At 38.3% G+C, this 21,889-nt stretch overlaps 2 protein-coding genes across 5 annotated transcripts in view; one reads left to right on the top strand and one right to left on the bottom strand.

Moving 5' to 3' along the window:
• Nucleotides 1-21,889, bottom strand: part of RARRES1 (retinoic acid receptor responder 1) — a 115,880-nt gene that overhangs the window by 89,299 nt on the left and 4,692 nt on the right. The window contains exon 1 of one of the 3 annotated variants that reach the window (XM_072959997.1): nucleotides 7,240-7,342. The exons of the other annotated variants lie outside the window; for them this stretch is intronic. The gene's annotated coding sequence lies outside the window, so the exon portion shown is untranslated. Of the gene's footprint in view, nucleotides 1-7,239; nucleotides 7,343-21,889 lie in introns of those variants that run through there. 3 annotated transcript variants of the gene reach the window in all.
• On the top strand, nucleotides 68-21,339 carry MFSD1 (major facilitator superfamily domain containing 1). 2 transcript variants are annotated; one of them, XM_031679420.2, is made up of 16 exons: nucleotides 68-308; nucleotides 2,138-2,190; nucleotides 3,134-3,246; nucleotides 4,729-4,771; nucleotides 5,082-5,149; nucleotides 6,619-6,727; nucleotides 10,670-10,772; nucleotides 12,582-12,680; nucleotides 13,140-13,251; nucleotides 14,172-14,228; nucleotides 14,573-14,729; nucleotides 16,025-16,122; nucleotides 16,685-16,797; nucleotides 18,306-18,353; nucleotides 19,229-19,286; nucleotides 20,559-21,339. In XM_031679420.2, the coding sequence occupies exons 1-16, from the start codon at nucleotides 137-139 to the stop codon at nucleotides 20,560-20,562; spliced, it is 1,407 nt and encodes a 468-aa protein (XP_031535280.1). In that variant the 5' UTR covers nucleotides 68-136; the 3' UTR covers nucleotides 20,563-21,339. The 2 variants fall into 2 exon arrangements, with proteins under 2 accessions (XP_031535280.1, XP_015091970.1); XM_015236484.3 differs by lacking the exon at nucleotides 20,559-21,339 and having other exon boundaries at nucleotides 19,229-19,290.

Genomic DNA, 21,889 nt, shown 5'->3' on the forward strand with positions numbered 1-21,889 from the left:
CGGCCCTGCCCCCCACGTGACCACGCCCGCTCACGTGAGCGTGGCCCTGCGTGGCCCGCCGCGGCGTCACGTGAGCGACCGCGGTCATGTGAGTGCAGTTTGCGCCGGGCTCTGCTCTGGATCTTCCGCCGGTCCAATGGAGGAGGAGGATGAGGAAGCGAGGGCGCTGCTGCCCGGCGGCCCTGACGAGGGGGACGGAGGTGACCCCGCCACTCCCGCGGCCCCCGGGGCGCTGCCGGCCCTCTGCGACCCCAGTCGCCTGGCGCACCGGCTTTTGGTGCTGTTGCTGATGTGCTTCCTTGGCTTTGGTGAGCCGGCCAGCCTGGTGGGGTGGAGCTGATCATCTCGGAATTCCCAACTTTCCCACGCGGCCTCAGCGCAGCTTCTGGGCTTACCTTCTTTTTCCCTTTGCGGCCCCATCATAGCCTGTGGACGTTGCTAGCTGTTGGTGTCCCGAGGGTGGGGGGTCAGGGGATTGAGCTGGGAGAGTTATGTCCCACTTTGCTCTCCGAGAAGTCCCAGAGGCTAGCAACTTGCTTCCTGGGGCCACAGACAGGAAGGAATCCCTAGATCGTCAAGGTTTCTCTCATGACACTTGATTCTCAGAAAGATTTAACTGCCCTCCGTCTCCCTCCCACCCTCTAACCCTCACTGTAAAGTTTTGATTGAATCATTAATGGGCAGTCTTTTGTATGTTTCTCACTCTCTTTGGAAAAATGAATGTGTGTCTCGTTGATCGCTTCCGTGAGTAGGCATGTTCTCATGCTCTTACGCTCTGCCGGTGTGGATGTGAAGCAATAGTACTGGTTTGGACTTGTGGGGACTTGACGGTGTTTGGTTTAAGTTGTGAAATCCGGTGACCCTGAAAGCAGTTTCTTGAGATAATTTTTAAACTATCAGCCTCTGTTCCAGCAACTCCTTTATTAAGCAACATTCGAATGTCAGTATCAGTTTGATATGGAAGTAATAATGTGTTTTTATGGGTTTTGTTGGAATCGGTGTAATCAACAGGTTTAGGAACATGATGGTGGATAACTTCATGCTTCTGCTGGGATGTATAAGAACGCATGGAGGATGCTTTGGGCTTTAGTTTCTTTGCAACTCTCTGTTCCCTCTCCTCCCTTTGTGGGAAGATGGTGCCCATTCATTAGCTTTAAAGCCTGACATTGGTATCCCTTACAGAGATTAAGTCAGGAATCATACATTTCTGAGTTTAGGAACAAAGAACAAGAACAATACAAAACCCTTAAAATTGCCCCTACTTAAGCAGATTATTCTTAGTAAATTATGGTTACCTGAATGGATTTTAGAAGCCAGGTTCATACCGTTCTAATGACAATTTTCTTTCTTTTGAACTGGTGGCTTCAAATTTAATTGCAACTTGAAACTTGTTGACAGAGTTCGTGGAGAAATGGAGGCAGCATTATCTTGTGGCCTATCAAAAAATCTGTCAATTTTATTACTGAAAAAATAAATCTGAGTGCAGGACTGTCCACCCTCTTCCCATTTCTCTGTTACCCTCCAAAAGACATTATTACTGTGTTTTAATTCAGTCATTTAAAATTCTTATTTTTCTTCATTCTTGGCACTGCATTTGCTAAATTATTTTACCTTGGGTATTCTGTTTGTAGAAATAGAATTCTTGTTTCAAAAACAGGTTTAGTCAGGCTAGTTAAACTCCATTCCTCTGCTCTCAAGGTAAGTGGTGACTTTAGGTAACATTACTAGGAAACTGCTAAGGATGTCTTTGAAATTTTTAGTGTGTGTGTGTTTTGGTAGCTTTAAGGAAAATATAGCTATTTCATGAAGTTGCTAATAAAACAACAGACATATGAAACATGAAAGTAAAGTGAAAGAAGAATTAGTTGTTGATTAACTTCTTAATCCAGGTTCCCAGTATTTGCTGTGTGTGCACACTAATAATTTGTAAATAACTTGACATATTCTCTGTGGGTTATTTAGCTGCAACTTAGAAAATATTGCTGGACAAAGACGTGGCCCCAAAAAGATTTAGCAGTGTCAGTCCTCAAGCCCCTAGTATAAGCATTTAAAATCACCATTTGAGTAGTAATTGCAACTTGAAACTTTTATATGGGAAGTATTATTGCTTAAAAATATTTGTTTTTCCTTTTTCTAGGCAGCTATTTTTGCTATGATAATCCTGCTGCCCTTCAGACTCAGGTTAAACGGGTAAGTTGATTTTCCACCTTTGTTTCTTTCATTGGCTCTGGGGAGCAGATGTACTGTTGCCTAGTCTGAAACATCCAGAGAATCCATTTTAACATCTGTTGTCACCAAACCTTGTGCAGCAAGGAGTATCCTTGAGTTGGAATGAGTGGCTACGAATAATTCATTTATAGCACTTGTGACTTGATATTGTTTCACACCTTCAATAAACAATTGCTATTTCCACAGTATTGGAAAAAAGTATTGCCAAAATTTCCACAGTATTGCCAAAAAGTATTAGCAGATTTTTGTTTGCATTTCTCTGTCCCATTATGTAATCATCTGAGTGACAAATGATTTGGTAGGATGGCAATACCCATTTTTTAAATATGTGTATGGATTCTAGAGAATTTTCCATGTCAGTCAGTATGTTTAGTTTAGCTTTATAAAAATGTTTGATAGTTACAGTTTCTTGTATATTTAGATAATTTTTTTCCTTTGTAAGGTTTTGTTGTTGTTGGTTTTTTTTTGTTTTATACTTTGGACAGGGAGAAATACATAGATTGGCCCTTCACATTCTAGAATGAAAGGGAAAGAAGGTAGGAATTAGTGGGGGGAGGGAAGAGATAGGCTAAGATAATCCTTTTCTGTGTAGGGGGAGCCCCAATGCAGGTAGTACACGGGAAATAAAAATATTGAAGATACAGGCAGAGGTAGTCAGAGGTGGTCCCTGTAGTGGGAGAACTGAACTCCTTGAAGCCTCTGAAATGGCTGCAGACTCAAGAAGTTCCTAGGTGTGACCATTTTTCTGGGGCAAGGGCCATGGCTGTTGGGAGAATCTCAAAGCAGTTAGTGACTGCAGGTAATTAAGAAGATGCATGACCTACCAGAAAGAATGTTTTGATTTGTTAGTTATTAAACTTAACTGTTTGGGAAAAGAAAGTTTTTTTTTTTTCTTTCCATGTAGGATATGCAGGTGAATACCACGAAATTCATGCTGCTGTATGCCTGGTATTCTTGGCCTAATGTCGTTTTGTGTTTCTTTGGTGGCTTTTTGATAGACCGAGTATTTGGAATACGGTAAGCTTGGACAAAAATCTCACTTATGGGCAGAATGTGATTATTAAGAAAACACAACTAGATGAAGTATTTCTAGAAAGAACTGAATAAATTTGTGTATTGACTATGATAATCTGTGTTAGTTTTTTTGTGTGTGTGATTTTTATATCTCTGGAATTGGTTTTTGAAACTTGTTTGGTATTTCAGTTACGGTAAATGCTATTCATGGAATATGGTAACTTGGTTATCAAAAGATAAATTGTGCCCTCACTTGGAACCAGCCAGTCAGGGTCTGAATCCCATTGGTGCCACTTACTCAACTTCATAGCTATTCTGAGCTGTTCCCAGTTTCCTGAGCTTCCGTCTCCTCATTGGTAAAATATGGATAATAATTTCTGCCTTGCAAGGTAGTTGTAAGGATTGAAAAAGATGGTTGCACAGTATTTGGCACATATGTTGTATTTGCCTCTCCCAGCCTCAGTGAGATCTTCTCTTTTACCTTTCTTTAGGCAACGAACTTTTTGTGGCCACTCCTATTAGATGCTGAGGAAGGCATAACATTACAAGCTTTGTCAGTTTCCGTCCTAATGATTGACTGTGTGTGTGTGTTGTTAGTGGAGACTTTAGGAGGCATGTAGACTTGGAATATTTTCAGAAGGCAGAGAGCAAAATGATCATGGGTTTTCCAGCCACGTCTGGTGGAAAAGAAGAAACTATGTGTTTAAACTTGGGGATTAACTTTTAAATATTTTAAAGAATGTGTAAAGGAGGACTTAAATTTATTTTGCTTGGTGTATAGGAGTAGAATTAGCTTGAACGTCAGGGAGACAGATTCCTCTTAGTATGCTGAAGACTTCGCTTGATCAGAGTGACCGGGGGGTCATGAATTGCCTTGGGACCACAGTAAATTTTCCAGTAGACTGTGGTATGACCATTTCACAAGGATCTTTGGAGGGATTTGAGTTCAGAAGGATGGTTTACTCCTGTGATCTTTAAGGACTCTCCTAATACTGCCACATTATTCCTCTGGGCAAACATTAATGAGGTAAAGCATAGAATGTTAGAGTAGGCCGAGTTGTAATTTTATCAGCATGAATGATAAATAACCTTTTAAAATAGTTTCTAGTTTTCAAGAATTATAACCACTTAAAATTAATCTGAAATTCCTCAGAATCAATCCTAAACTCAATAAAAATTTTATAAAGAATGTCCATTTTTAAATGGGAACCCCGGGAACTTCTTAAAGATGATTTAATAAGTTTTGTTTAAGAGGTGATAATGGCTTAAAAAAACATATGCCATCACTGAAGCCTCTGGAATCCCCTTAGAAGTCAAGACTTCTGTAGATTGGCATTCAGCCTACGAAAGCTGCTAAATTCAGAGGCCAGCCAGCACCTCATTTTTCTTTCTTTGGAGGGAATGCAGAAGGGTCAAAGAAACCCAAAGTAAATTATTACTGAAGGACTTGGTGACATAACACTTAATTCATTCTCTCTTTAACAGATGGGGCACCATTATTTTTAGCTGCTTTGTTTGCGTTGGACAGGTAAGAGAAGCCAAAGCATTCATTGATTCATTGTGACAGTGACTCTTGAATTCTTATCCAATTCCACCAACAAAGATACGTTTAATGAATGCCTAATCTAATTAAGCAGGGTTCAGCAGTCCCCATGTAGCATAATGCATAGTCCATTTTAAGCCTTGAGGCAGATGAACATTAATATTTAATTTTCACAGATTTACTAAGAAGGAATATTGAAACCATTGTAGAAGTTGTGTTTAACCTGAGTTATTTATTTCTTTTGAGTTTCTTGAATTTACTTTTCATTGTTTCTATATTATATCCTATATCGTAGGTTGTTTTTGCTCTGGGTGGAATATTTAATGCTTTTTGGTTGATGGAAGTTGGAAGATTTGTGTTTGGGTAAGTTCTGGATAATTTTTGTTTATCCCTACTGTATTACTGTTTTAGTGCTCATCTATCAATTTACCAAAGTTAAAAAAAAATATATTATTGTGTCTTCTGGAGAATTTAAATCCTTGAAATCTAGCTATATATATAAGACTGTTTAACAGTTTTCTTAATTTTCCTTTAAAGTAAGCAGCGATCTTCAGTGGTCATAGTTAACTCTGTGTAGGGTTTGAATATTAACTAGTTCTCCAGAAATAGTTTTTCAGGTGTTTTGCTTTTCTGCTGTATTGAAGACTATGATTTAAACCTCATTTAGAAAAGTATAGACCATCAGTTTCCAGGTGGGTGATTGATGGCCATTTTGCTGTTTCTTAGTGGTAATGTATAGGTCTTTTTGAACTGTGTTGAAGAGGCTTGGATGAGCAAATTACCAAAAGACCGATTGCCCTTCATGAATTTCAGTGTCTGTTCAGTAAGCTCATTCTGAGTTCAGCCTTGGGCTTCCTGCCTGGAGGGATGCAGATAACATAATATTTAAGCTTTTCACAGGTAGCCGGGACATGTAGACATATGTGACATACCCCTAAAAGGGCTCTAAGTGAGAGAGAAGGAAAAAAAATGTGTATAAGATAAGAAAGGGATTCAGAGACAGTCTGAAATCATGGATGAAGTGGGCCCTGACATCAGTGTAGGATTTGGATTAGCAGAAGAGAGGGGAACCATTTCTGGACTGGGACAGTGTGATGAGGAGGGCTCAGTGTTAGGATACAGAGGAGAGGAGCCTCCTGACTGAAGGTCAATATGTAGAACTTAAAGAAGGGAAATTAAAACCCAGGAAATAGGAGAATGTTGAATATGGAAGATGTTGGCCTGAAAAGTGCTGATTTTTGTGTTTTCACAAAGTGTGGCCCACTCTCCCCACATGAATGTTTTATATAGCATAGATGGTCATGTGGTAGCCCAAACTCCTTTTATTGCCAGTCATGGTTATCACTGTAGCATATTAAATCACCCACACTTAGCAGTGTAAGGCAACTGTTACATTGTGGACTTTGTGGGTTGGGAATTTGGACAGGGTGCAGCATGGACAGTGTGTCTGTGCACCTGATGTCTGGAGCCTAGGCTGGGGTGGCTTTGAGGCTGGCATTGCTGGCTGGAGCGCCTAAGCCTGGCCTCTCCATGTGTTTTGGCTTTCTCATAGTGTGGTGAACTCAGGGTAGTTGGACTTCTTACAAGGGGGCTCAAGGCTCTAAATGCAAATGTTTGAATGAAAAGGCAGATGTCATCCTGTATGACCCAGCCTTGGGATCACACAATGCTGCTGTGTTTTTTACTGTTCAAAGCAGTCACAGTCTCACCTAGATTCAGGGGAGGGGACATAGACCCCACCTTTTGATAGGAAGGGTGTCAAAATTTTAAACCTGCTGTATTGCTAACTGTGGTATTTCTTTAAAAGCTGTGAATTTTTTTCCTCATTCTAGGATTGGTGGGGAGTCCTTAGCAGTTGCCCAGAATACATATGCTGTGAGTTGGTTTAAAGGCAAAGAATTAAACCTTGTGTTTGGACTCCAACTTAGCATGGCTAGAATTGTAAGTATGACAAATGTAATGAAGCCAAATAGGAAGCAAAAGATTGAATCTTTTAGTTACCTGTTAAAGATTACAAGATGAAGTCTATTTGTGTATAACTTAGGTGCTGATTTTTAATATATTTTTCTAGACCATAGTATAGCACTTACTTTAGTTAAGGCATTTCTACCCTTATTTCACTTAGGAAACAGTCTAAAATCCCTAATTGAGCATTCATTAGTTAAAGAATCTGAGTATTGGGAAGGATCATAAAGGTTTTGTCTCTAGTTTCTGTACCCATTTTTGGCATTCCTGCTATGGAAGTCTTTACATCTGGTCATCCAGTCTGCTCGCACATTTCTGGTGATTAGAAGCTTGTCGAGTAATGGGACAGCTCATCTACTACAATTAAGTTTGTGAAACTCAACGTCACATAGACATGAAATCTGCCTGCATGAGTAGCTTTTACTGACTGCTCCGACTTCTGCCCTCTAGGGAATGTTTCCTCTGCTGTGCACCAGCACTTTGCTTACCAAGGCAGCTCCAAAGGTCTTAGACATGCTCGTTTCCTGTGGTTGTCTAAGCCATGTGGCATGGGTTTCAGCTCACACCTCTCTGGACTTCACTGCAGGTGGCCAGTATTCCTCTCAGTGTTTGGAGCCTGGAAATGATCATGGTGTTTCAGGTTTGGTCTGAGAGAGAGTACCCAGGGGCACAGCATTATGCTGTTGTTAATGCAGCCTATAAGGTGTTTTGGCAGTCCCAAATCCTGTTAGATTTTTTCCTCATGCACTCCTATGAGTAGAGGTTTTTTTAAAAAAAATCCTTGCTATTGAAAAATCAAGGTTTCAAAGACTATGTAAATGGCATGAGAATGCTTGTAACATAGTCTTAGGGAAGAAACCCAGTACAAAAAGTTTTTAATGTGCTATTTCATCATATGAAATATATAACACGCATATATATTGTATATTTAACATTTCTATATTTTTGTACATGTAGGTTCTTTCTAATTTTCCGCTACCATAAATAGCGCTATTATGTGATACTCTTAAAACTCGTCTACGTCTCTGATTGTTTCCTGAGGCTAAGTTACTAGGAGTGGAATTATTACTGAGTCAGAGTTTGTTAGGGTTTCTTAGGACTGTTGGGACCTATTTCCACCCTGTCCTCTCAGAAATATTTATATCCCCATCTGTGGGCTATGAGAGGATACTATTAATTATAGCTTTGAGAGTATAGATGATTTTTACTTTAAAAAAAGTCATTTTATCAATTTTGTAGAAAACATCTAAATATTATTTTAATTTGAAATTCTTTGATAGCTAGTGTGGTTTTCTAAATTTTATGAATTTTACCCACAAGGACATTCTGGGTACTTTGTTATATATTTTGTGCAAGCAGAGATATATCTGTGGCATTTTGTGGATCTTGTTGTCTGATGACTTCTGAAGGAAGGAGATGGCTCATTCTCAGTGATGCCATTGTGGTTACTAGTGATCTTCAGGGGTTTCTCTGTGTGGTCACAAATTAGTTATAAGCCATTCATCTGTGTTCTGAGGCACCCTACGTTTCTAGGAAGGAATCTCAGGGGCTTCTAGGATGCAGAGTGAGGGTAATGGGAGTGGTGGGGAGACCTGAGGAGGAGGTGGAGTGAGCCACACCTCAGGCAGCCACCTCTCAGTCAGCCAGGGCAGCTTGGCTTTGATCTGATTGATGAATTTAGGGTCCTCATGAGACCCGTGAGGCCAAAATACTCCCATTACAGAGCTGCCGGGGTGGATGGAATTTCAGTCTTTTTGTGCTTCTCTTGTCCCTTTGCAAATTCAAATGATTAGAGAGGTTCGGGCTTTACCTCTCCGGGAATTTTTTGTTAGCTGAGCTGTGAGTTTGTCTGATTTTAGACGCTTGAACTGTTACCATTACCCCTTCAGGCAGCGGACTTCTCACTTTTCTTATTCTTAGCTGGGGGTTGGAAGTCCAGCACCCTTTTGATTTTCCTTTGTACTTTGTTACTTTTAAACTCCTTATTTTGACAAATGCTTATTGAGTACTTGCTACGTCAGGTCATGCTAGGCATTTTTGAATTAAAGGATCATTAACACAATATGTCTTGACGGGGCTTGTATTTTCAATGATATTGAAGAAATATTTCCATTAGGTCTCCATGTATACCTTCTTGCTTATTTGAATAAAGCCATTGGCTAACAGTGAGAAATAACCATGTGAGGTTTGCTCATATGGTGAGCATATGGTTGAGGACACCTTCAGCAGTCTTCAGGGTCTGACCTGTCAGTAACATTTAGCACAATTGACACTCCCCGTTCCTTGATTTCTTCTCCTGAATTCCAGGTCACTGCAGTCTCAGTTTTCCTCTTGCCTTTCTGTTGGCTCCTTCTACCTCTTTTGCTGGTTCCATCTCAGTCTTCTCAACCTATAAATGTAGGCTTGGTCATTGGACACCTCTCATCTTACCTAGTTTTGAAATGTGAAGATGAATAGCATGTTTCTGCTCCTGAAATTATATCACCCAGGTCTTTCCCTTGAATTCCACCCTTGTATGTGCAGCTTCCTTCTTGATGTTTCCATCTGGATATCTAGTTGGCGTATCAAACTCAACACAGCCGAAACCCAGCTCTTGGTGTTCTACCTGCTACCCCTACACCAGCTCATGCTGAAGTTTTCTCATCCTCAGTTACAGGCAACTCTTTTTTTCTGGTTGCTCAGGCAAAAACTTTGATGTCACCTTGAACTGCTTCTCCCCCGTCCCCAGCATACACATACACACTCCATGTATTTTCCATTAGCAAATCCTGTTAGCTTTATGATCAGAATATATCCATATTCCGACCACTTCTCACCACGCCCACTGCCAGTGCCCCCAGTCTAAGGCTGTCATCTCTGTTCTGCGTGATTGCAGTGGCCCCTAACTGATGTCCTTGCTTCTGCTTCATCCCCACCTATGGTCTGTTTTAAATGTAACACCCCGAGCAAGACTGTTAAAACATAAGGGATTACGCCACTTCCCTACTCAAAACCCCAGTGGCTTCCCATCTCACACAGAATAAAAGCCAAAGGTCCTTATTATCACCAGTAGCCCTCCTCACCTCTCCTCTCTGGGGACCTCATCTCATCTCTCCCTTCTTCATTTGCACTGGTCTAGTCTCTGGCCTCCGTGCGTTGAGCACACTCCCTCTTGGGGCCGGTGCACCAGCTGTTCCTCCTGCCTCGACGTTGTGCTTCCCACCGGCTAGCCTCAAAGCCAGCTTCCTCCAAGGTTTTAATCCAAAGTCACATGCCCAGAAAGGTCTCCACCCCTTTTGTATTCTCCTTCCATACTTTTTTTTTTACCTTACTTTTTTAAAAGTTCGTATGGCTATTTGGAATACTACATATTTAACCTGTTCTACCCACTGAAAAGGGATAGCTCTCAATGAGAGCTGCAAGTTTTTCTGTCTTGTTCTTACTATATTCCCAGTAACTAGATTAATGACGAGCATGGAATCAGGGTTCCATAACTGCTAAGTGAATGACTAAATGAATGAGGATATTATGTACCATAACTATTACTGTCTTAAGGACAGAGGATGATTTTTTTTTTCTGATGTCAATACCAGGAAAAGTTGTGCCTTTTCTGAGCTAAGGTTTATTTTTGTCTTGGGTACTCTGTGAATTTTATACCTCCTGTTTCATTTTTGTTTTGTCTGTTAAGAAGTTCTAGATGTACTGTGCTGTATTGAAAACTAATATTTTCTATAAATTGGCCTTTTTGTGTAGTAATCTTATCTGTGGCCTTATCTTAGTTTGTTAGTTTTTTCCTTGTAGTGTTTTTAAAAAATTTATCTGTTGTTTAATATGAACCCTATTATACTTATTTCTCTAAGCTATATCCCATCCTGTTTTTTTGAGCAAGACAGAGATATAAATGAAAATTTTGTTGCTCCCCCCCCCCTTTTCTTTCAGGGAAGTACAGTAAACATGAACCTCATGGGATGGCTGTATTCTAAGGTTGAAGCTTCGTTGGGTTCTGCTGGTCACACAACCCTTGGGGTCACACTTATGATCGGTTAGTGAGTCCTGACTTCTCACCTTTGTCTCTCCTGAAAGCTTGTCACACGGACTATTGAGGCAGAGAGGAAAGAACACTGGGATTGGAGTCAGACCACTTGGTTATAGTTTTACCTGCACGGTTCACTAGTTCTTGGACCTAATTAGACATAGTGACATCATTTACCCCATTTGTATTTTTATTTCCACTTTCCTAAAATGAGGATCTTGTCCTGCCATGTCTGCTTCAGTGTTGTTTTGATGGGCAGTTGGGAGAGTGTGTGTGAGAATGAAAACAGGGAGTTCATACATGTAAAGTGCTAGTTAATAGTCTGTAGGAGAAGGAGAATCGTTTCTTTTCGATCAAATTCAGTTAGTGCGCCTGTGGAGCTTAGATTTATAGAAGTCAGAGGTGATGGGTTGTGGTGGGAAATCCACCAAGTTGGCAGCCGGAGTCTGGGTTCTCGTCCTGTCGCTGACTAGTTCTGTCACCTTGGACAAGGAAGTTAACCTCTGTGTCTCAGTTTTCATTTCTGTAAAATTGTGGGTGTTTGACTAAAATGGTATAGGTCCCTTCTGGCCCTGAGTTCTGTGCTGGTTGCTGGGTGGGTCACTGAGACGCGTACGAGGCCCTCTGGATTCAGCACCCATGCTGCTTTGCTGAGCAGGGCATTTGTCTAACTGAGCCCCATGGTGTGTGGAGAGCTGCTTGCACAGCCCTGGAGAGGCCTGTGGGGTGGTGGGCTGAGGTTCTGTGCTGTCTTTTATTAGATGGGCAGGTTGTATCTAGAGACTCCTCCTTTCTTACCTCCCTCTCATGTCCTCTGCCACCTGAAACCTCTTTCTTGCTCTCCAGTGCTCTTCTGTATTCCTTCTAATTCTCCACAATGGAGAATTGAGAATCTTAAAGAATTTTAGAGCCAGAAAAGATCTGTACCATCAGGTCAAAGCCTCTAATTTTACAGATGGGAAAATTGAAGCCCAGAGAGGTTAAGTTCCTTGTCCAAGGTCAATCAGCTTGTTAGTGTCAGAAGTAGAACCCATGTCTACTGACTGTTATGTCACAATTTTTATGTAGTATTGGGTTACCAGTTAAAGATTCATTTATTTTACTAAGCTTTTTATTAAAATTCTTGAGAAGTGTAAACTTTATTCACTCCTTATCCTGATTCACTTTAATGATATAAGGTCAGCATTAGTGAGTAATGCTGAATACTCGAAGGAAAGCAGACCTGAGTGAGCTGTGCTGTGGGAGGCTGGGTCCTTTGGCCTCCACAGGGTAGAAGCAAGGGTTAGACTTCAGGAAGGAATCCAAAGGAAAGATGAATACACCAGAAATTAATACAGCCTTGTAAATTGACTATACTTCAATTAAAAAACAAACAATTTGAAAGAAGAAAAAAACAAGGAAGATGAGGTGATCACAGAATCAAGACTTTGCTTTTATAGTTTTGTTCCCCTGGCATCCATCAATGATTGGTGCTTAAACTGGATTAAGAAATTAGGACTAAATTGCTAGCTGGTCATCAGCTTTCTTCAGTCTATATTCTGATGACAAGGCTAGACTAGCTTTAATTTTAGTCTTTCCCCCTGGTCTGCATCCTCCAGCTGGGAGATAATATGGTATAGCCACCGCTGTTTGAGTGCCTCCCGTGTGTGCGTCCTTTCCTTCTGTCTTGATGCAGTGATTGCAGGCTTTTCACGTGTGTGTCTAGGTGCCATCCCTTTCAGTTGCTGGGTTTTCTGCTGTTAACATAATGTGCTGCCTTTTAGGATCCTTCAGTTTGGTTGTCTTTTAAGAATCTCTCTCTCTCTTTTTTTATTATAGGAGGTATAACATGTATTCTTTCACTAGTCTGTGCCTTGGCCCTTGCTTACTTGGATCAGAGAGCAGAAAGAATCCTTCATAAAGAACAAGGAAAAACAGGTTAGTCTACATGCAAGAAAAGTGACGCTTTTGGGAAATACGGCATTTTTGAGATAGTTTTACAATGAGGTAAGTTCCTGATGTAGTGTTGTAAACCCAGTGAGACTGAATACACTTTTTTTTTTTACACTTTTATTTCCAAATCTATTTCCACTTGTCTAAATTTTTGGATTCATTCTTTTTCCCCCTTAAGTGGTTTGGCAGAGCTTACGTTCTTGATTGTATATTTGCAAAATGATGAATGTTCCTGGAAGAGAGCAAAAAGGTAGATACTAATCTTAGATTTTGTTTTTTCTGTTGTCTTTTTAAGTGACCTCAGAAACTACATTTTAGTGATTTACTGAGAAAAGTTTTTTTTTTTTTAACTGAATTGCGAAGGTTAATCACATGGTAAAAGAAAATTAGTCTTGACTTAAATACACAGAACTACGCTGACGGCTCCTCCCTTTCTTCTCTAAGGTGAAGTTATTAAGTTAACTGATGTGAAGGACTTCTCCTTGCCCCTGTGGCTCATCTTCATCATCTGTGTCTGCTATTATGTTGCTGTGTTCCCTTTCATTGGACTCGGGAAGTGAGTGTTCTCTAGCGTTCCATTTTTGTTGGCTAAATGATCATGAGAATTCAATCACGTAAATGTAGTGTTTTTAAGCTTCAATCTTGCATCCCTGGTTGTAGTTTATATTTTCATAGGAATTGTTTTACATCCTGGGATACCACTGGTTTTCTTAGCATAAGGTTTAGTACTGGTTTAATACTTATTATTAATTTTTTTGAAGAAATACTTTAAAAGCAGTTTTTGATTCATTTTAACACTTAGTTCTGGATTCGTATTCTTTTTTATTTCCTCTTTATTTTTGTTTGTTAGGAAGCCTCTTACTGAGAATGGAAACAGTGCATTGGCTCATAGTGACAGAGCCTGTTTCTGTTTGTACACCTGCTCTTCTGCCAGGCTCAGCTTCAGGGTCCACACCAAATTCTTCTTTGCTTTATCTTCTCCCTCTCTCTCCTTTTCCATTGGCAACTACTTAAACAGAGCAGTGTATGAGTGTGTTTTTGGGGCTGTGTCTTTGTAATTATAACCTTTCAGTTCAGGCTGTTATTTTTCAGTTTGAGACAAGAACCCTGTATGTTATTTAGTGAAGAACCTATCTAGTATTGCTTTTAAGTAAAATAAGCCGTCTTAATTGCTTGTCATACTACATGTGGTTTTCTGAAAATTTTGTGTGTCATTCTTTGCCGTACATGTAAAAGAGGAAGAAAGTAGACATCAGTATATTTTATTTAGTTAGTGAAGTATTCATATAAATACTAAAGCTTTAGCCTGTGGCCTGAGGATGACTATCAAGTAAGATGGGGAAACAGTATAAGAAAGGGAAAGTTGACTTAAACCTAGAGTTATTTTTACTCAGTTTTATTTTGACTTTACTTTTTAAAAACAGGGTAGTGCTCTGTAACGTGTTCGTGTCCCCGCCCCCCGCCTTTTTATTTTAGAGTTTTCTTCACAGAGAAATTTGGATTTTCCTCCCAGGCGGCGAGTGCTATTAACAGGTACTTCGTTAATTCTCTAATTGCATCTTGTGTGCTTGTGTGGATTTTTGTTTATAACCCAGTGTTATACGAGACAGAAAGGACGTGTGTGAGCTAACATCCTCAGTGTGAAACCAAGTCTGTCTTGGGTCTTGATTCTGAATGGCAATCTTTGCATTAATGGAAAACCAAGTAAGTTTTGGACCACTGTTTATATCTCTGTATTTCTGCTTACTGATGACCATTTTAGAAGAATATTAAATGAAATGAGCTGGGGTTTGCTTTACCTAATGGTTTTAGGGACTTTTTGGATTTTTTGTTGCTGTGATATATTTTATTAAATATCTTTTATATTTTCTGGGCAGTATTGTGTATGTAATATCAGCTCCCATGTCCCCAGTATTTGGGCTCCTGGTGGATAAAACAGGAAAGAACATCATCTGGGTTCTGTGTGCAGTGGTGACCACCCTTGCTTCCCACATGATGCTGGCCTTTACGCTGTGGAACCCTTGGATTGCTATGGTAACGTCACTGCTGGCTCCTGGGGGCTCAGGGCTTCAGGGAGGACTCTGTATAGCACCTGTCAGGAGCCGCGCTCAGCTCTTCTGATAGCAGTGCTTGTGACAGTGGGGAAAACATTGACTTGATTTCAGTTTTTATGGAATAACTATTCTTAGAGTATATAAATATGAATCATTAATGCATAAAGTATTTTTGATTTCATTTGGCTTATTTAACTACTCTCAATGTTGTTATAGAATTTGAAATAAAATTGTCGTATAAAAGCCAGAATGCTTGTTAGTTCCTTATATTTTTCTGTACTTCATTAAAAGAAGTCATTCTATCATAGGTGGCAAAAAAAAATCTATCAGCCCAATATCTGATTTTGCATTCTTTTGTCTTTGACTCTTAGTAGGTCAGAAAGTAATAATGAGTTCATCAAGTTTTTGTTATTGTTCTTCAGAATGTCATTCTTAAGACCACAGGCTGAAGTGCTGCATTTCTTACCTTTTAATAAAGGGGCTTGGACGTAGATATTCTCACTTGGTGAGAATTCTGTGGGACGGATTTCTAGAAGTAGCAAGGCTATAGCAGAGGCTTTGCACAGTTCGCGTCTTGATGGATACTGTGAAACCTCTCCTCCAATAACTTTCTACTCATTTATAGCTTTACCAATAATATATGAATATGTGTATGTGTTGTTTTAAAGTATTCTTGCCATTGTTGGACATCGGCATTATGTTAATCATTGCCAATCTGATAGGGGTGAATGATCTTACTTTAACTTAAATGATAAGATATCTTCCTTAATTGAAGAAAAAGTTAGCATTAAGTGATGTTAAGCAGTCAGTGGTTGTTGCTGGTTCTCTGAGAACTCAGCTCTCCATCTGGGTGGTGATGACCCAGAGGTCAGGTAATGGACTACTGGCGTGATATTATCTTGATTGCTTAAATTGTTTTAATTCCTAATAAATACTGGAAAATTAGCTCGCCTGAGATGTTGGTAGTAACTTTTTGCAAATTAGCTTTATTTTCTTGCTTGGTCTTTGAGTGCACCCTAGGCCCAGCCAATTATATGTACATATAATTTAAAATGGTTAAGACAGTGTTGTGTATTTTGTCACTAAAGGGACACTGTTAGAGAGGGCCAGGACTTTTCTGTATTGAATATGAATTTTTAGTCTAATTATTTTGCAGTACAGTTTACATGAATATTCATATATTAGTTATGTCATTCTTGCTAACCTGCATGAAAGGAAAATCAGCTTTTGGTTAATATAAGGCTTTTTTACCCTTTTCCATATTGCTTTCTATAGTGTCTCCTGGGACTGTCCTATTCGTTGCTTGCCTGTGCACTGTGGCCAATGGTGGCATTTGTAGTTCCTGAACATCAACTGGGAACTGCATATGGCTTGTAAGTGTTTGCACCGTGGATCGTATAATGTCTCTCTGCTGTAATAACTTAATTATCTTCAGGCTTCTGGGACAGCTCTGAACCTGGAAATAACTAGAAAAGTCAATTAACCTATTTATGTTATTATTGTGGCAAAAAAAATGCTCTGAGCCTCCAGCAAGAGTGCTGGAGATAAACTAACCCATAAGAGGTAATTGCTGACAGGACCATCCCATGGCCCATCTGTCTCAGGGCTTCTCAGTGAGAAGTTGAGTGACAGTCTGGCATAAAAGGCCAAACTGGAAACCACGTTTGTGGTTGGTATTCACTTAACCCTTTCATTCAGCAGGAAGGTGTTGAGATCATACTGCACTTAACTCCCTTACTTCTGAGCATAAAGTTTAGAGCGATAACAATCATGTGGTAAGAAAGTGAATCTAATCACATCATTCCTGATCGAAAACATCTCTTAACACTAATAGTATGTGGTTTGTAGATACTAGTGTTTATAGTAAATTGCTCCTCAGTGTGTGAAGACTTTAGATTTGACGTATGTTTTTTCTTTTAATTTCTTAAATTGTAGCATGCAGTCCATTCAGAATCTTGGGTTGGCAGTCATTTCCATCATTGCTGGCATGATACTGGATACTCGGGGATATTTGTTTTTGGAAGTTTTCTTCATTGCCTGTGTTTCTTGTAAGTGCGCCACCTGGCAACATTCAGTTTCTTTTAATACGTAGCGGAATGTTCTCATTTATACTTTGAGGTTTTGGTTGTTACAGTTCTCTTTTCCACTTTGTAAACCAAATCCCTAAGCTGTATCACTCAGATTTGCCTGTTCTTTTGCCTGTGCATCAGTTTCCCAGCTAGTGACTTTTTAGTTCTCTGAAGATTCACAGGTATTTTTCAAGGAGATTCCAAACCTTAAAGACAGCAATGGAATCTGCTTTATATTCTGTTTAAAATATTTATGGTTTTTAAAAACACTTTCCCCTTAAAGTGGAGCCATTTGAAGGGTCCTGAGTATGTCCCTGGTGTGACTATGTGGACATTGACATGGTTTAGGTGTGAGTGCTCGTGGTTTATTCATTAGGCAATTTTGAACTCCTTTTGTTCTTAGTCCTGTTGCTTAATTTTTACCTGTAATGATTCATTGGTGAAAAATAGGAAGCATTAGGAAACTGCTGAAATCTACAACAATAAGTCAGCATTTTCCCACTGATAGTATTTACCTTACACATCAGTTGTGTTCATCTGAAAAAAATTTTCACAAAACATATCAAGATGTCTTTTATCCTTTGATAAATTCTGTTTAAAGTAGCAATCTCAGTGATAATTTTATCAGATTTCATTTTCATGTATAGGAATAAAGACTATACTTGGCAAGTGTGGTATTTGCAGATAATTGCTTATGTATAGCCTGAATACATTTTATAATCTCAGTTTTAGAAATGAGCACATCAGATTTTAAAAATATATTATTTCTTTTTAAGTAGTGGGCCATGTAAGAGTTCAGAATTCTAAGTCATGAAAGTGTTTTTGAAAACTATTTTTGATGCTGCAACATGTGGTTTAATTTCAGTCAGTGGTTCCATATAAATTTGGCTCTCAAACAAAACACCATGCTATTTAAAAATATTTCTGTTGATGTATCAATTTAAAATAAATTCATTGTGCCACACTTGTTACAGTAAAAAGCCATGTACCTGACTTTCTGAGACCTTCACTTGTTCTGGGTTTCTGGGAGCTTAATGACCACGTTTTAACGTTTGATTAGTTTATAAAATGAACATGGTGTTTTCAGATTTAAAACCCCCAAAGGAGTACTTCTACTTGGCTCTCTGTAGAAATTAAACAGCCTAATGGCTGGCAGGAGTTGTGAAGAAGTGCTGGGAACGACCAGCAGTTCCAGAGAGAGAGGAAGGAGGTGGCTTGGCCTCTTCTTCTAGGGTCAGGTGTCTCAGTTTCTCTTTTTCTGTCCCTGCCATCCCTGGGCTCAGGTTTTAAAAATATATTTCTCATGGAGAAAATGGTGTGTAACTTATTTTTAGTACTTTTTGGAAAATGATGTGAACAGTGTTTTTATTTTTAAATGCTAATTAGTAAAGATTTGATTTTCTAAGCTTTTCTTTGTAATTATGATGACATAGGAATCATTGGGAAGAAGTACATGTTTTTAGGGCCGTATGTTTTTTCACTTCCAGTGTCACTCTTATCTGTGGTCTTACTCTACTTGGTGAATCGTTCCCAAGGTAAGTAGAAGTTCAGATATTTTCTTTCTTAAACCACAGTGGGGTTAACATCTTGTGGGGTCCCTGGACTGTCCCCAGGCCTCTGGTGAGGCCAGTGCTTTAGTTCATGTAATAACATTCTGTTCATAGTGATGGAAACACATTCCATTGTGAAACATCATTATGTTCATATTTATTAAAATTGTTGTCATATTCTTCCTGGACAGTTCAGTTTAAGTTTTGTAATATAAAGTTTTAGATGCTCTTTTTATACTAGCATAAAGAAGTATGGCTTTTAAAAAAGTAACCTAAAGCCCTTCTTGTGTTACTGTCTTATAGTTTAAAAAAGTGAGAAGTAAATACATTCGTAGCTGTAATTTGCATTTTAAGGTTTAAAGTGTTTGATATAGAATGAGAAGTTGCAGATCTTTTCATTTGCTAATATCTACTATATACATTTGTGTTTCTTTTTTTTTTTTTTGCTCTTTATAAGATTTTGATATCACCGTTATTAATTTTTCTAAACTGTCTCCCTCCTAAGGATTGTCGTGCACTTGAAAGAATGATGCTGTTTAAATAATTTTAGGTCATTTCCTTTAATGTCTCCTAATTTTCACTACTATTGAATACTGATGCAGGGTCCCAATGAACAAAACCTCAAGCAATACTTTGGTCCATATTTTCTTTTAAAAAGCTAAAATTGAGGAGTGATTATTTGTATCATATAAGGATTCTTAAAAAACAGTTCTTCCCCCTTGGGAAGTTTCTAGGAGATGAACTATTTCTCACCTTCCATAGCCTTTTATGTTACTTAAAGGCGTGTGTGTATGTGCTCATGCTTGAATTTTACTCTTGATAGTTATATTGAAAAGATCCTGTGCTTATTTGTATTTTAGGTGGGAACCTAAATTATTCTGCAAAACAAAGGGAAGAAATAAAACTTTCTCATGCAGAGTAAGTATTAAAGGAGAGAAAAGTTGTCTTTATTTTGAAAATCTTAGAACATTAGCATTTTATTTCAAGAGACTGGGTTTAGACTTTGAAGAAATTAGTCTTCTTCTTGAGTTTTGAGAGCTAATGATTACCTCTAGAACTATTATAACAAAATTCTTGTTTGTGTTAGAAGATGTTAAAAGGGATATCAAAGGTTAAAATGAAGGGGGTAAAGAACAAATTAGGCGTTAAATTGTCTTCAGAGAGAAAAGAGAGAGAGACCTGAACTATTTGTATTTTATTGGAGGAGAGATCTTTGTCCTGACTTCCTGTGCTGGGTTCACCCTTCCATTCTTTCTCATATTTTCTTTTCCTTAACTAGTTGAGATAATCTTATCTTCTCCTGGTACTAACATGCTATTCTGTGTAATCTGACTCATTTATGTAAGTGTGAGGTTTAAGTTAAATTAATTTTTCCGTGACTGTGTGCTAAAACATAGTAGTGATTCTATTTCTTGTTATTTCTAACTTTTTAGACGTTGAATTTTTTATGATTTAAAAAATTTATTTGTAAATATATACCATATGACTAAGTTTTGTGAATTTTGAATAGATTAAAATCAGGTAGAACAAGGCTGTGTTTTCAGGGGGCTGATTCTTGGCCATCTCAAATTCCCTTTAACATAGTAATTCTCCTAGAAATACATCTTTAGAAAATAATCTGATGTGTTGCAAGTTTTAGATATCTTTATGAGTGTCTTGTTTATTGTATCAAAAAAATTGAAACAACATATATGTCCCCACTAGGGAAATGCTGAAACATATTATGACATGTCCCTATCACTTGTTAAAATCATGTTTTAGAAGGATTATTAAAGTCAGAGATATTCAACCTGCTGTGTATGTTAAGTAAACAAAAGATAAAAATGCAAATATAATATCCTAATTTTATTCAAGAAAATGTATGCAGACATGTATGTTTCTTAAATCCATTACCTTTGTATAATAGAAAAAATACTGAAAGAGAAATCTCCAAATACTAACAAATCCATTTGAATGGCAGAGTTAGAAGAGTTTATTTTTTTCTTGGCTTTTCAGTGTTTTCCAAGTTTTCTGCATCGATCCTGTATTACTTTTATAATGAAGAGGAGTGAAAAGATTATCCAGCAAAATGTGTTACTTAGTATTTGGCACTGCATGTTTTATAGTGGTTATGGTTTCCATTCTGTAATGGTGGGGTTTTGTGTTTTTTCCCCTCCCTTTTTGGATAATTTATTGTATTGTGTTTTGCAGATGAGAAGTTTAAATGACTGTGACATGAGAATGGGCTGCACACATCATTGGTTTGAAAACCTCCATTTTTTTTTTAAATTTAGAGTTTACATGTTAGGAAGAATAATGATCTGAAGATTTACTGTATTTATATTTTGAATATACCTATTTTAAAGTAGAATTGTGAGGCCAATTTTAGCCTGTGTCTCTTGTATTGCTGAAGAATTCTGCTTTGGAATAGGCTAATCAATGATGAAGTTTAGACAATTGCACCTGGTAACATGCAGGTGATTTTGAGTAAGGACAGTAAATGATGGAAATCTTTGGATCTTGTATTGAGATAATTTTCACAAAGTGTACTTTAGGGCTATGCCTTTTATTTATCTTAAAGGGAAAAAAAAGGCTTTTGAGTGGGTAGAAGGAACGTTTTATATAGAATAAACAATGGCATTTTAATAATCACTCCCTGTTGTAATAGGGAATACTTGAAAGATATTTTTATGAAGTCTCAGTTGCACAAATGGCAGATGGAGTTCTGACCTCTCCACTTAGGAGAGGTTGCCGACAGTGACCCTTCTTTTTCTCTCTGTTACTGAGGACCTGGACCCCTTGAGGGCGTGATTTTGTGGTACAAACTTTCTGTACAGTTTTTCTTATAGTCCAATTAATTACTAAAAAGTGTCCTGTAAATTATGATAATTGCATATCTACAAGGATAAATAAAAATGCTGCAAAAGGAATACGGGATGTCTTTCAACTTTTGATTTTAAAAAACATGTTAAAACACTGATTTTAATTCTTATTTATGTGGAAAATTATCTCTATAAGAAAATCTAAGTTGGAATAAAGAAAATTTGCCTAGTTACAGTCATTGAAGAATTATGGGAGTAGTTTTTTCTTCAGAGCAGGACTTTAAGTAACATTTATGTTTCTTGCATTAAATAAAATACGGATATGAAATTTCTGACAAACACTTTTTAGTTGACTTAGTCTTGTCATATTGCATATTAAAGTCAAGGAATATTTTATGTGTTTTGCTTTCTGTGGACATGCATGTAGTTTAGACAACTACTGTTTAATGTATTTAGCTGATTTTATTGTTTGAAGTACATGGCATAAGATTGTATGCTTTAAAGCTCTAGACCAGCTTGAGAGTGCATTCCTTATTCAGGGTAAGTTTATTTACATCCATTTTTCTGATTTATGGTTTATTGTGTTGTTACTCGGTTGTTAGTTCCTTAGGCCTTGACTGCCATGTGATGGTCCTGGCTCATGGCTATTGAAAATCGGCCTTCCCAGCTGGGACAAGTCTGCTGCTGCTTTCGTGGTCTGGACACTGCCTCACTCGTTCC

The sequence above is a fragment of the Vicugna pacos genome, chromosome 1 (genome assembly GCF_048564905.1).
Source record: "Vicugna pacos chromosome 1, VicPac4, whole genome shotgun sequence".
NCBI classification, from domain to species: Eukaryota; Metazoa; Chordata; class Mammalia; order Artiodactyla; family Camelidae; genus Vicugna; species Vicugna pacos.

Bases quoted from the DNA above. Each gene is read 5' to 3' on its own strand.
- MFSD1 (XM_031679420.2), top strand. From the start codon at position 137: ATGGAGGAGGAGGATGAGGAAGCGAGGGCGCTGCTGCCCGGCGGCCCT. The intron at 12,681-13,139 runs GTTAGTCTACAT...TTCTTCTCTAAG, and splicing joins TAAAGAACAAGGAAAAACAG to GTGAAGTTATTAAGTTAACT. The intron at 16,123-16,684 runs GTAAGTGTTTGC...CTTAAATTGTAG, and splicing joins CTGGGAACTGCATATGGCTT to CATGCAGTCCATTCAGAATC.